Source organism: Squalius cephalus (genome assembly GCF_949319135.1).
Source record: "Squalius cephalus genome assembly, chromosome: 14".
Lineage (NCBI taxonomy): Eukaryota > Metazoa > Chordata > Actinopteri > Cypriniformes > Leuciscidae > Squalius > Squalius cephalus.
This window is the reverse complement of record NC_137135.1, coordinates 2,566,264-2,580,814: the sequence shown is the minus strand read 5'-3', so window position 1 is coordinate 2,580,814 and position 14,551 is coordinate 2,566,264. Positions and strand designations below refer to the sequence as shown.

At 42.1% G+C, this 14,551-nt stretch overlaps 1 protein-coding gene across 1 annotated transcript in view; it reads right to left on the bottom strand.

Moving 5' to 3' along the window:
- Positions 1–14,551, bottom strand: part of tcirg1b (T cell immune regulator 1, ATPase H+ transporting V0 subunit a3b) — a 38,140-nt gene extending 23,589 nt beyond the window's left edge. The window contains exons 1-7 of the mRNA XM_079892866.1: positions 14,373–14,551; positions 6,187–6,306; positions 5,642–5,720; positions 3,977–4,113; positions 2,144–2,239; positions 1,880–2,068; positions 444–526 (exon numbers count right to left, since the gene is read on the bottom strand). Of these exons, the coding sequence (XP_079748992.1) occupies positions 444–526; positions 1,880–2,068; positions 2,144–2,239; positions 3,977–4,113; positions 5,642–5,720; positions 6,187–6,303 (701 nt within the window). The 5' untranslated portion in view covers positions 6,304–6,306; positions 14,373–14,551. The remainder of the gene's footprint in view (positions 1–443; positions 527–1,879; positions 2,069–2,143; positions 2,240–3,976; positions 4,114–5,641; positions 5,721–6,186; positions 6,307–14,372) is intronic.

Here is a 14,551-nt window from a genome sequence, read left to right as displayed (position 1 = left end):
TATTCAAAATTCATTAAAACTATGGGGGGATAAAAATAAAAATTGTCCATTTCTAATCTATCAAGTGGCATATTTGTAAGCTCTCAAAACTTGACTGATGTGCTAAAAAAGGCAAAATACTCATTTCCCACAAGGTTCATAACTCTTCAGTGTTTTGTCCAGTTGCTGATGACTGGATTAGGAAGATTAGGACTAAACATGCTTTTTCTGAGATCACTTCATGAGACACTCAAAGAGAACATGCAGCGCTTCAGCACTGAACCAGAAAAAACTATACCGACTATAGAAATTAGTATGATCTTTTAAGATCTTATTAATGTTTAATATGACTTTACCAAGATCCAATAAATCTGGAAATCAGACTCTTTAAATTCTATGGTATATGTCCATGTTTTCCAGGACCTTTGACCTTTGTCTAAAACCCCCGTCTCCCGATCACCTACCAATCACAGATCTTCTTCACCTTCTGCCCGATCTGGTCTCCCCAGAACGAGATTAAAAACACGGTCCACTGCACATCCTCGCCCTGGGAAAAACAATCACATTTCTCGTCAACTCTCACAAGAAAATAAAGTTGTACTGTATTAAAAATACTTAAAACAATCTCTTAACATTATTTAATGCAGTTGTAATTTTTCAGTGTAAATTATTTAATTTGACTGGTAACAGCCCTATAGTGTCTTATTATTCTTATTAAATTTAATGATCAAATTTAAAATTATATATGGATATATTTAAAACGACTAGTTAAGTGAAAAAATGAATTTTATAAAGGTTAAAATATTATAAACATTCAGATTTAAATATGTCAAAACTGACTGAACTCTGATGAGGATATTGCTTCAGAATAAATTATATTTGCAACACACATAAAAAAACTGACAAATGAATGACAGATTTACGTGTCAGAAGGACAAGCACAGGAAAAGGCTTATTGTCGAGCCCTGATGTTCATATAATGTATTAAACCTGAAAAGTGACCCTGGATCACGTCACCAGTCTCGAGTCGCACGGGTATATCTGTGGCAATAGCCATCAATACAGTGTATGGGTCAAAATTATGGATTTTTCTTTTATGCCTAAAAATCATTAGGATTTATATGTAAATTTCCTACTGTAAATATATAAAACATGTATTTCAGTGAGTGAATGCAGCACAATCGCCAACATAAATGAACAACTTTAAAGGAGATTTTCTCAATGTTTCGATTTTTTTGCACCCTCAGATTCCAGATTTTCAATAGTTGTATCTCTGCCAAATAGTGTCCTATCCTAACAAACCATACATCAATGGACAGATTATTTATTCAGTTCGGTTTTGTGGTCCAGGGTCACATATAATCTCACATATTATACACTTATACTGTGTATGGACATATACATTCTCACTTAAATAAAAATAAATATATTATCTTTGTTTGATATTGACAGCCGTTTATTTTAATGGGACCAAAATATCTATTTTTTACTTTACTGTACTGAAAGGCTAAACATGAAGCCTGAAGTCTGCCTCTATTAATAGCAAAATAAAAATATAAACGTGTCTATATATTACAAGATACTGCTGTTTTTTTATACCAGTTTTAAAGTCATCACATTTTTGTTCCTGAAATCCACCAATCTGCTGGAATCAGGAAAATCCAATCAAGATACCAATCTTACGAACACAAACTGACGATCTGATCCCGATCAAAACCAAGATTGTATTTTGTGATCTGATATCAGAATGCTTTTTTCTTTTGAACAACCCATTTTCAAGATTTGATCCAACCTGATCAGAACTTCAGAACAACTGCGCCCGGTTTACTTTAACTGTGCTGACTGTGAATGGGTCATGCAAGATGAACCTAATAATATGCATTAATGATTGAGGGCTCACAGAATCGGGATGCTCCAGTTTTTCCTCCATCTCATGGAAGTCCACGATGATGTACCCTCGACACGCGCGCCACAGCAGCCTCTCGAAGGCCGGCACTTTCCACGGGTGGACCACACCGGCCACGAAGCTGAGCCGGACGTCCTGCCTGTTCTCCGCCAGAGCCACGGGCTCGAACGACACCAGCGGGGCCTGACACACACACACACACACACTCATGAGGAACTGAGCACACGAGGGAGTGTGTGAGAGAAGAGCAGAACGCACCTGTGATGCTGTGAGCGAGTGAGTCTGCTTGAGGACGCCTCGGTACTGACACAGCTGAGTGAACTGAGAGCGCAGACTGTCCCTGTTCCTGGACACCTGCACACAACAACACGACAACTGATGCAACACTTCATCAACACACTTTAGCGGTGTGCTGGATTCAAGAGGGGAATACAGTCAAATTATTCAGACACCAGATATCATTTGTGACATTTTTTTCACTAGTGTGATCAGGACACTATAGTTCATTTCTGTAAGTGAGGAGAGCAAAATAAAGTAAACTGTGACATATTATACCCAATAACTCTTCATACAGTGACTACCAGTAAAATTGGGACCAAAAATGATTCTGACACTTTGAGCTGATGCTGTTTTGCTGAAGTGTGTTTTCTGTAATAACTAATGCTCTTTTTACACACAGACTGAACACAATGAAGCATTGCTTGGTGATTGGTTGAGCTAAACTGGTATTATCTAATTGTGTAGTTAAATTTAACAGCTGACAGATATTCAACATAATTCATGTGTGAGACAGTCTAACAGAAGGACGGACAAAACCAGTCAAATATCAACTGATCTGAGAACTCTGAGTTCTGCTCATATTTTACTACCATTCTCTACTATAGTGAATAAACTGTGATAATGTGAGAAATGTTGAAGATGTCTGAATACATTTTGGTTTGACTGTATGTAGTAGTAGTCATGACACAGTGAAAATGAAACTAAACACTGATACAGGAAGCACTGCAATAATATTTACAGTTCAAGATTAAAGATTAAATGTTAAAATTATTATTTATTATTTTTATTATTATTATTTAATTATTATTATTTAATAATTATTATAATTATTATAAGTTATTTTAATATTTATTTAATAAAAAAATATATTTTCAAGTCCTCCTGTGGTGAAAATCCAGCTTTTAATGTTGTTTATGTGTCTATGTGGTGTTTTTAATATGCTTTAAGACAAACCATGTGTAAGTTCATAAGTCGACACCATTGCTGAGTATTTCCTCCTTAAAACTGCAGTGAACCAAAGACAGTCTCAAACACACACTTTGAAATCGCTGGTGTTTCTGACGTCACAAACTACCTTGTAACCAATCAGATCAACGTGTGATCGTCAACCAGTGGATCTCTGAGCTGAGTGAGTGAGTGGAGGCGGGGCTCATTTGTATAAGGCATGAAGACATTCTTTAAGAAAAAACGTTTAAATATGTAATTTTGGTGATCAAAGATGAGTTTTAAGAGATAAAATTACTGATGACAAGGGGACTTAAAATTAATTAAAAATTAACTCTGCATGTCAGCAAAGTTTCAAAGATTCAGATAAATGAAGTTATTGTCTCCTTAAAGAAAGAAGTGCTTCTGCGATGGCCTGAAACGAGTCGTCAGTAGGGGATGCACAGACTAGTTGACTTTAATGCTCCGCCATGACGCTTTAAGCTTGACGTCGACGTTGACTTCCATCACATAAATGACTTTAAAAAGTCTGAAGTCGTCAGTAATTCCAGTCTCACTTCAGGCTAAACCCATGTAGGTTTGTCCCTCATTTGTGTAATGCCAGACTATGGTCTTCAATGGCTGAACAGCTGGAAGAGTTTGGTTTGTGATGTTCATCTTATGTTTTAACGGACACGCGTACACAGCACCATTGCATATGAAGTGTGAAGTTCATTTGGGACAGGGTCCATGAAAGTGTTTTTGATGCATGTAAGCATATTGTAGCAGACCCCAAAACAAAATTAGGAGGCTTTAAAACAGCATAATAAGAGGCATGTTTTCATGTTGCTGTTAAACACAGGCAGACATTAAACACAGAGTCCAGACCTCCCTGAGCTCTCGGGCCAAGCGCTCGCTGTCCTCCTCGATGGTGAGCAGCTCTCGGGGCTGAGGGGCCGGCGGGATCGGGATCGGGGCCTGCAGCGTCTGAGACAGGCTGCGCACAATCTCCTGCTCCAGAAACACTACAACAGAGAAACAGACCTTTAATAAGCTCTAACTCAACATGAAACTGCAGACACAACCCATTTAACTTCTGCAATAGGACATGAAACTGCACTGAACTCTGTGTAGAGCATCACTACTAGCTGAAACAGCGCTAGTTTATCAGCTCAGAGCAATACTAGACAAGCGTGAGCTCAGAACAGGTTTACTCGCGGTCCAATCTCGATCACACGACACGTTACTACAGCGATGGGAGATCCAGTGAGAAAGTGTTTGAACTCGCTGCAGTATTAATAACATTAATGCACAGTGAGATCTAGTGGGAAACATTCAAATTCAGCGCAGAATTCTGTCATAAACCATCAGATCAGAGCTGACGTGGAAACCAGGAGAAACACTGTGCCATGAAAGAACCAAAAGCTAAAGTAATGAAAGTTAAAGAAGGTTTTTCAATCCACAAATCACCAGCATTCACCATGGATTTAATGTAGTAACGCTAACTGTAACCATGGTATTGTGGCTGAAATCGTTTTTTTGTTTTTACATCTTTCATCTCAGGGTTCGTAGTTTAACCTTTTGAGAGTGATATTAAAGAACTTTTTACGTCACACTTTTTCTAGAACTTCAAAGCTCTAAATTTTATCCAATTTTAATGTTATTTTTAATGTGATGATTTGTAAAAGTTTAAAGCTGTAGGAAAACTAAACTAAAACTAACAGTGTGGCAAACAAGCACTTTTTAAAATAAAAAGACCACTTTAACCAGTAGATGGCAGAAGAGGAGCACTTATTAACCATTTACACTCCCTAAAATATAGAAAAAAGTAGGAAGTCAAAGTCTCATGAAAACTAAACACTTTTCCTCATATCGTGACTGAATTACACAGAAAACAATTTAAGAGCTTTCCTTTTGTAATCACTGAAGCTGGAGATCAGATCAGTGTGATACTAGAGGAACAATGGTACATTTAATTACATTTAATTACATGTACATTTAATTAGTACATTTGGCTAATTTCGCTGGTACTTGTTACTAAGTGACAATAAAGGCTACTACTACTACTACTACTTAAGAGTAGAAGATTTACATTTTCCATACAAAAATCAGGTTTTTGCATGTTACTGTTGTTAATAAAAGTTACTTTTATCTGCATTTCAATTCAAGCTCAGTGCATTACAATAAACAAACATGTACTATTATTAGTAACTGCACTTATTTATGCAAAACAATAATAATTTTATGATTCAGTTAACTGTTTTATTAAATTAACTTTAATTTTTACAAAACTTTTCCTCCAGCGCTACCAAATGAGGTGCTGGCGCCTCCATCTGTAGACGTAGTGGCATATTCAGTTATTGGGTACACTGGTTTACAGCCGTGTGGCCTGAGAGACACCACTGATAACAGATTGCTCATAGGCAGAAGCAGCATTAGAGGAAAGGTTTCCAGAAACAGACAGCGTTCTCTGTGCACTGATGACTCTTGACCAATAGACGCAGATCACGCTCTACGGTTGACAGAATGAAGATAGCTGAGTGACAGACTCACCAAAGGTTTTCTCCAGCTCCTCGCATCTCCTCACTTCATTCACAAACTTCCTCTGGAACGCGTTGACATTTGGATTCAGCTGAGATCAAGATTACAAACATCATCAAGCCAGTGTAATGTAAAGACAGTTTATAAGACATGACAATGAAGCACAGGCTTTCTTAAAGGGCTCATATGATGCTTTTTAATGTTTTTTCTCCTTAAATCTGTTTGTGCATGTAAACGATGTGCAAAGTTACAAAGCTATTGTATCTAACAGAGAACACTGATCCAGACCTGACTAAAACGCATCGGTCCAGGTCCAAATGTTACTTCCTAACATAATACCGCCCATGTACAAATTTAGTAGAAATCAGAGCATTTCAGACAGACTGGGAATAGAGGTGCTGCAAAAATGTACAGTATGTGAAATATAACGTGTTATTTGAGCATTAAACATGTTAACATGTTCTATCACACCCAATAAACAAGATAATGCACTTTTAAAATAGCATCATACAACCCCTTTAGGAACGACAGAGAAAAGCGAGCAGAAATGCCCTCACGTCTCTGAACTCCACTATTCCCAGCTCTCCCAGTTCACTGACGCAGTTGTAGGCGGATCCAGACTGGAGGAAGAGCTGCACCAGACAGACCTCTTCACTGCGAAACAGAGAGCCCATGACCTGCAACACAAGCACACATCTGGACACATCAGCTGAGACACACATCTGGACACATCAGCTGAGACACACATCTGGACACGTCAGCTGAGACACACATCTGGACTCGTCAGCTGAGACACAAGCACACATCTGGACACATCAGCTGAGACACACATCTGGACACGTCAGTTGGACACATCAGCTGAGACACAAGCACACATCTGGACACATCAGCTGAAGCACACATCTGGACACGTCAGCTGAGACACACATCTGGACACGTCAGCTGAAGCACACATCTGGACACGTCAGCTGAGACACACATCTGGACACGTCAGCTGAGACACACATCTGGACTCGTCAGCTGAGACACACATCTGGACTCGTCAGCTGAGACACAAGCACACATCTGGACACATCAGCTGAAACACACATCTGGACACGTCAGCTGAGACAAACACACATCTGGACACGTCAGCTGAAGCACAAGCACACATCTGGACACGTCAGCTGAAGCACAAGCACACATCTGGACACGTCAGCTGAAGCACAAGCACACATCTGGACACGTCAGCTGAGACACAAGCACACATCTGGACACGTCACAAGCACACATCTGAACACATCAGCTGAAACACACATCTGGACTTATCAACTGAGACACAAGCACACATCTGGACTTATCAGCTGAGACACAAGCACACATCTGGACACATCAGCTGAGACACAAGCACACATCTGGACACATCAGCTGAGACACAAGCACACATCTGGACACATCAGCTGAAACAAACACACATCTGGACACATCAGCTGAAACACGCACACATCTGGACACATCAGCTGAGACACGCACACATCTGGACACATCAGCTGAAACACATCTGGACACATCAGCTGAGACACAAGCACACATCTGGACACATCAGCTGAAACACGCACACATCTGGACACATCAGCTGAGACACGCACACATCTGGACACATCAACTGAAGCACAAGCACACATCTGGACACGTCAGCTGAGACACAAGCACACATCTGGACACGTCAGCTGAGACACAAGCACACATCTGGACACATCAGCTGAAACACACATCTGGACATCAGCTGAGACACAAGCACACATCTGGACACATCAGCTGAGACACGCACACATCTGGACACATCAGCTGAGACACACATCTGGACACATCAGCTGAGACACACATCTGGACACATCAGCTGAGACACGCACACATCTGGACACATCAGCTGAGACACGCACACATCTGGACACATCAACTGAAGCACAAGCACACATCTGGACACATCAGCTGAGACACACATCTGGACACATCAGCTGAGACACACATCTGGACACATCAGCTGAGACACACATCTGGACACATCAGCTGAGACACATCAGCTGAGACACACATCTGGACACATCAGCTGAGACACACATCTGGACACATCAGCTGAGACACACATCTGGACACGTCAGCTGAAACACGCACACATCTGGACACATCAGCTGAGACACGCACACATCTGGACACATCAACTGAAGCACAAGCACACATCTGGACACATCAACTGAAGCACAAGCACACATCTGGACACATCAACTGAAGCACAAGCACACATCTGGACACATCAGCTGAAACGCACACATCTGGACACATCAGCTGAAGCACAAGCACACATCTGGACATCAGCTGAAACACATCTGGACACATCAGCTGAGACACACATCTGGACACATCAGCTGAGACACACATCTGGACACATCAGCTGAGACACAAGCAGACATCTGGACACATCAGCTGAGACAAGCACACATCTGGACACATCAGCTGAGACACAAGCACACATCTGGACACATCAGCTAAGACACACATCTGGACACATCAGCTGAAGCACAAGCACACATCTGGACACATCAGCTAAGACACACATCTGGACACATCAGCTGAAGCACAAGCACACATCTGGACACATCAGCTAAGACACACATCTGGACACATCAGCTGAAGCACAAGCACACATCTGGACACATCAGCTAAGACACACATCTGGACACATCAGCTGAAGCACAAGCACACATCTGGACACATCAGCTAAGACACACATCTGGACACATCAGCTGAAGCACAAGCACATATCTGGACACATCAGCTGAGACACACATCTGGACACATCAGCTGAAGCACAAGCACACATCTGGACACATCAGCTGAAGCACAAGCACACATCTGGACACATCAGCTGAAGCACAAGCACACATCTGGACACATCAGCTGAGACACACATCTGGACACATCAGCTGAAGCACAAGCACACATCTGGACACATCAGCTGAAGCACAACCACACATCTGGACACATTAGCTGAAGCACAAGCACACATCTGGACACATCAGCTGAAGCACAAGCAAACATCTGGACACATCAGCTGAAGCACAAGCACACATCTGGACACATCAGCTGAAGCACAAGCACACATCTGGACACATCAGCTGAAGCACATCTGGACACGTCAGCTGAGACACGCACACATCTGGACACATCAGCTGAAGCACAAGCACACATCTGGACACATCAGCTGAGACACAAGCACACATCTGGACACATCAGCTGAGACAAGCACACATCTGGACACAGGGATGGAAATGAACTTTTTTGTCCGCCTGCCACTGTGGCGGGTGGATTTCAAAATCTACCAGCCACTCAACGTTTTTACCAGCCACTTTCTTGTTTTTAACCGACAATGTGTAACTGCATGTGAAGGGCTGCTTTTCCCTGTGCTATCTTTTTTACCTGGATGTGGCATTTGGATGATTCGTGGTCTTTTATGGCTTCCAATTTTAGCTTTTTAGTCCCAACAATGAAACTATTAGTTCTCTTATTAGCATCTTCTGAAGCGTGTTGACGACATACTGAACAGAACATTGTCAGACTTGTCTCGTTGTAAACTAACCAATCGTGGGACTCCCCATTATCTGCTTTTCTCCATTGTTCTTTAAAAAAAACGTTTTTTGACCTTCGCCTCTTTGTCCACTGTCTCCTGAGATGTTTTCTCTGCAGACCTCTTAACACCTACAATGTAACGCCACATTTTTTTGAAGGTGTGCCTCCTCTAAAAGTGTCCGGGTGAAACAGCATGCTACTTTTATTTACCCGCCACGGTGGCTGGTAGGTGAAGCGAGTTTACCAGCCACAACACAAAATCACCCGCATTAGGCTGGTGGCTGGTGCTAATTTCCATCCCACACATCAGCTGAGACACACATCTGGACACATCAGCTGAGACACAAGCACACATCTGGACACATCAGCTGAGACACACATCTGGACACATCAGCTGAGACACATCAGCTGAGACACACATCTGGACACATCAGCTGAGACACACATCTGGACACATCAGCTGAGACACACATCTGGACACAACAGCTGAGACACACATCTGGACACATCAGCTGAAGCACAAGCACACATCTGGACACATCAGCTGAAACACACATCTGGACACATCAGCTGAAGCACAAGCACACATCTGGACACAGACATCAGCTGAAGCACACATCTGGACACATCAGCTGAGACACAAGCACACATCTGGACACATCAGCTGAAGCACAAGCACACATCTGGACACATCAGCTGAAACACACATCTGGACACATCAGCTGAAGCACAAGCACACATCTGGACACAGACATCAGCTGAAGCACACATCTGGACACATCAGCTGAGACACAAGCACACATCTGGACACATCAGCTGAAGCACAAGCACACATCTGGACACATCAGCTGAAGCACACATCTGGACTAGGGATGGCGAAAACTAAACATTTTCTTGACCGACCACCGAGCCTCATTAGCCGGTTGAAACCGGTTAACCAATTAGTTTAAAATATAGGGCTGTGCGCATGAGCAATAGTCACATCGCCGGAACATGCGATGTGAAGGGTAGTAGTAGCACCCATGGTGTATTAAGAGAATGATATTTCGTACTAAAAAGAAAGTCAAAATCAGCTATTTGGGACTATTTCGTCTACAAAAAGGAGGATGTTGACTGGAGTGTTATAAAGTTGTGGATGGTTGTCTTTTTTAAAAAGTCTTTTGTCTTTTATTTTTCGTGTTCGCATTTATGAGGAAAAAACAATTTTACGTGACAGTTCTCCATTACGGACGCGACCGCTCAAAGCGGCACTAAAAGACTGCTTTAAAACTTTCACAGAGACCTCAAACAGAAAGCACAAAGCCTTTCTTTAAAACGAATTTCGTTTTGTATTAATTGTATCTTAATTTTAATCAGCGTTTCATTATCCAATTTTCTCGAATTAATAAAAAAAAAGTAAATATAGCAGATAGATATCACGACACGGAGGCGCCAGCGCCTGAACTGGAGCTAACATTAAGCTATCATCCATAAACCGAAACTCAACGTATAAGGTAGCTTACTCGTCTCACACACCTAAAAAAAAATAGAAATATATCTATTATCTACAGAAATCTCTACTTTTAAACAGAACCATTCAAAACAAAATAAAACGATTTAATCCGTGAAATGTGTATTTCTCTCCGGCGCGTTCACTAACTGCGAAGATCGCGAGTCAGATTTCATCTTTGCAGCCGACACATTATTAATATCATGGAATGGTAATTATTGACTTTAGCCTGGATTGATCATGACTCGCAATATATATCGTTGGGAAAAAACTATCGAAATGTAGGCTAATTTTTTCCCAATATCTAATATTTTCCCAATATCGTACAATATCGTGCCTGCAATTTCGCAACTCTGTCGCATCTCTCTGCCGCTCTGCCTCCCGCTTTGGCTACCTTTCTCACCCGAAGAGGCTTGCGGGTGTCGCGTTTTAAGGTGATCATAGTTGATGTGTTACTACTGTATTTAAGCACTGTATCACACAAGTTGCAACTTACATCTGTGTCATTCTTTTTGGTGAAATGGTCCCACACACTTCTTTACACGCTTCATCCTGTCGTCTGCCCTGGCTCTAACCTCGAGTGTTTTAGCCTGTAGCCTTTACTTTTCGCAAACCCTGTGAGCGCGCGAACCCAAACGCTGTGACCTCGCGCCAAATGTTTTTATTGGTTTATTAAATACAAACAGGTGAGTTATGAAAAATTGAGTGTGAGGGATTTGTTCACTTCACACAAAAACATCTTGGAATGAGATGGCTAACTGTAGTAGAGTAAAGTCCACTGTCTATAATAGCCTAATTTAGAGATAATTTTTTTTTTTTTTTTAACCGACTACCGACAACTTTGACCGGTCAAAGTTGATACGGTCAACCATCGGTCAAATGGTCATCGGTTAACATCCCTAATCTGGACACATCAGCTGAAGCACAAGCACACATCTGGACACATCAGCTGAAGCACACATCTGGACACATCAGCTGAGACACAAGCACACATCTGGACACGTCAGCTGAAGCACAAGCACACATCTGGACACGTCACACAAGCACACATCTGAACACATCAGCTGAGACACAAGCACACATCTGGACTTATCAGCTGAGACACAAGCACACATCTGGACACGTCACACAAGCACACATCTGAACACATCAGCTGAGACACAAGCACACATCTGGACTTATCAGCTGAGACACAAGCACACATCTGGACACATCAGCTGAAACACAAGCACACATCTGGACACGTCACACAAGCACACATCTGAACACATCAGCTGAGACACAAGCACACATCTGGACACGTCAGCTGAAGCACAAGCACACATCTGGACACGTCACACAAGCACACATCTGAACACATCAGCTAAGACACAAGCACACATCTGGACTTATCAGCTGAGACACAAGCACACATCTGGACACGTCACACAAGCACACATCTGAACACATCAGCTGAGACACAAGCACACATCTGGACTTATCAGCTGAGACACAAGCACACATCTGGACACATCAGCTGAAACACAAGCACACATCTGGACACGTCACACAAGCACACATCTGAACACATCAGCTGAGACACAAGCACACATCTGGACACATCAGCTGAGACACAAGCACACATCTGGACACATCAGCTGAGACACAAGCACACATCTGGACACATCAGCTGAGACACAAGCACACATCTGGACACATCAGCTGAAACACATCTGGACACATCAGCTGAGACACAAGCACACATCTGGACACATCAGCTGAAACACACATCTGGACACATCAGCTGAGACACACATCTGGACACGTCAGCTGAGACACAAGCACACATCTGGACACATCAGCTGAGACACAAGCACACATCTGGACACATCAGCTGAGACACAAGCACACATCTGGACACATCAGCTGAAACACATCTGGACACATCAGCTGAGACACAAGCACACATCTGGACACATCAGCTGAAACACACATCTGGACACATCAGCTGAGACACACATCTGGACACGTCAGCTGAGACGAGCACACATCTGGACACATCAGCTGAAACACATCTGGACACATCAGCTGAAGCACAAGCACACATCTGGACACATCAGCTGAAGCACACATCTGGACACATCAGCTGAAGCACAAGCACACATCTGGACACATCAGCTGAAGCACACATCTGGACACATCAGCTGAGACACAAGCACACATCTGGACACATCAGCTGAGACACAAGCACACATCTGGACACATCAGCTGAGACACAAGCACACATCTGGACACATCAGCTGAGACACATCTGGACACATCAGCTGAGACACATCTGGACACATCAGCTGAGACACATCTGGACACATCAGCTGAGACACATCTGGACACATCAGCTGAAGCACAAGCACACATCTGGACACATCAGCTGAAACACACATCTGGACACATCAGCTGAGACACACATCTGGACACATCAGCTGAAACACACATCTGGACACATCAGTGCTTCCTCTTCTGCTCTGACTCAGTGAGCGTGTGATAAGTGTGTGTTCCTCTTTCAGGGATTTTTACTGTTTCACAATGACACCTTTAGTAAAGCAGAGGGGTTACAAACCAAAGCCTTCGGAAAGATCAGAAAACTTCCAGAATACATTGGAATTTTTGTAATCTCGACTATAATCTTTATTGTAAAACAGCCAGATGATGATTTCAAGCAGCGTCATGCAGCGAGAGATGCTACACTTCCTCTAAAACTATTTTAAACATCACATTTTGGTATAATTATTGTTATATACGCTCTTAAAAATAGAGGTGGTTTTCTCATTTTCTTGGTTCCCCAAAGAAGCTTCCAGTGATCAGCTCTTAAAAGAAACCCTATTCTTATTAAGGGGATAAACAAACATTTTCCACTTTAAAGAAGCTTTACTGCAATGCAAAGATTATATGGATGATAAAGTTTCTCAATGGAACACACACACGCGCACACACACACACACACACTATGGTCACACAACAGGACTATTTAAGTGAATGCAAAATTGTGAAAAACTTTAAGGAAAGGTAACCTGTTGCAGCACGTAAAGTATCCACTTCCCCTTATACCTTCATGTACTTTTTCCATCTATAATCTTGATGTTAACTGGAAAAAGGTGGTATTCGTCAACTACTCAACTTGTACATTTGGGCCACACTTACGGCCTCCACACCGTTCATATATTCATATTTCATAAATACCTGGTTGCTGTTTGCTATTAGAGGTGACATATGGATCATGTGATCTCCTTCTGATCACGTGCATCATCACAGGTTTTGACAGAAAATACAAATCAGGGCTACAGTTCCTCTTTCTGGAGGAATTCTGCTGCATTACACGAGGAACTATTTTAACGAGGACCGGTTTTAAAACCCCTCAGTTTATACTGGTCATTTATATTGGATCGGAGTTACTTTACAGTCTATTCATTCCACAATAAAGTTTCATTTTCGTTTTCCTGAAAGTATGAAACTTCGTGAAAAGCAGTTTTCATCAGATGTGATTGATCAAGATAAAACCAAAGCTTAGATGACTTTGAAAGACTCGAAACTGTCGATTATTCACAGAATCTGTATCAAACAATGTCACGAGCACAGAAACACCAGTGTAAACAGTGTGATCTGCAGACTTACCGGAGGATAAAACACCGACACAGGAGCGACGACACCAACAAAGACTGGCTTTTATCCCTGGGCGATGAAGCTCTTGTAACGGAGCGCACAGTGTGTCTTCATGAAGGAATAAGCTAAAGTTATAACAGCTGTACTGAGAGTGAATCACACTCACCAACTTCCCGTTTCTGCAGACGGTC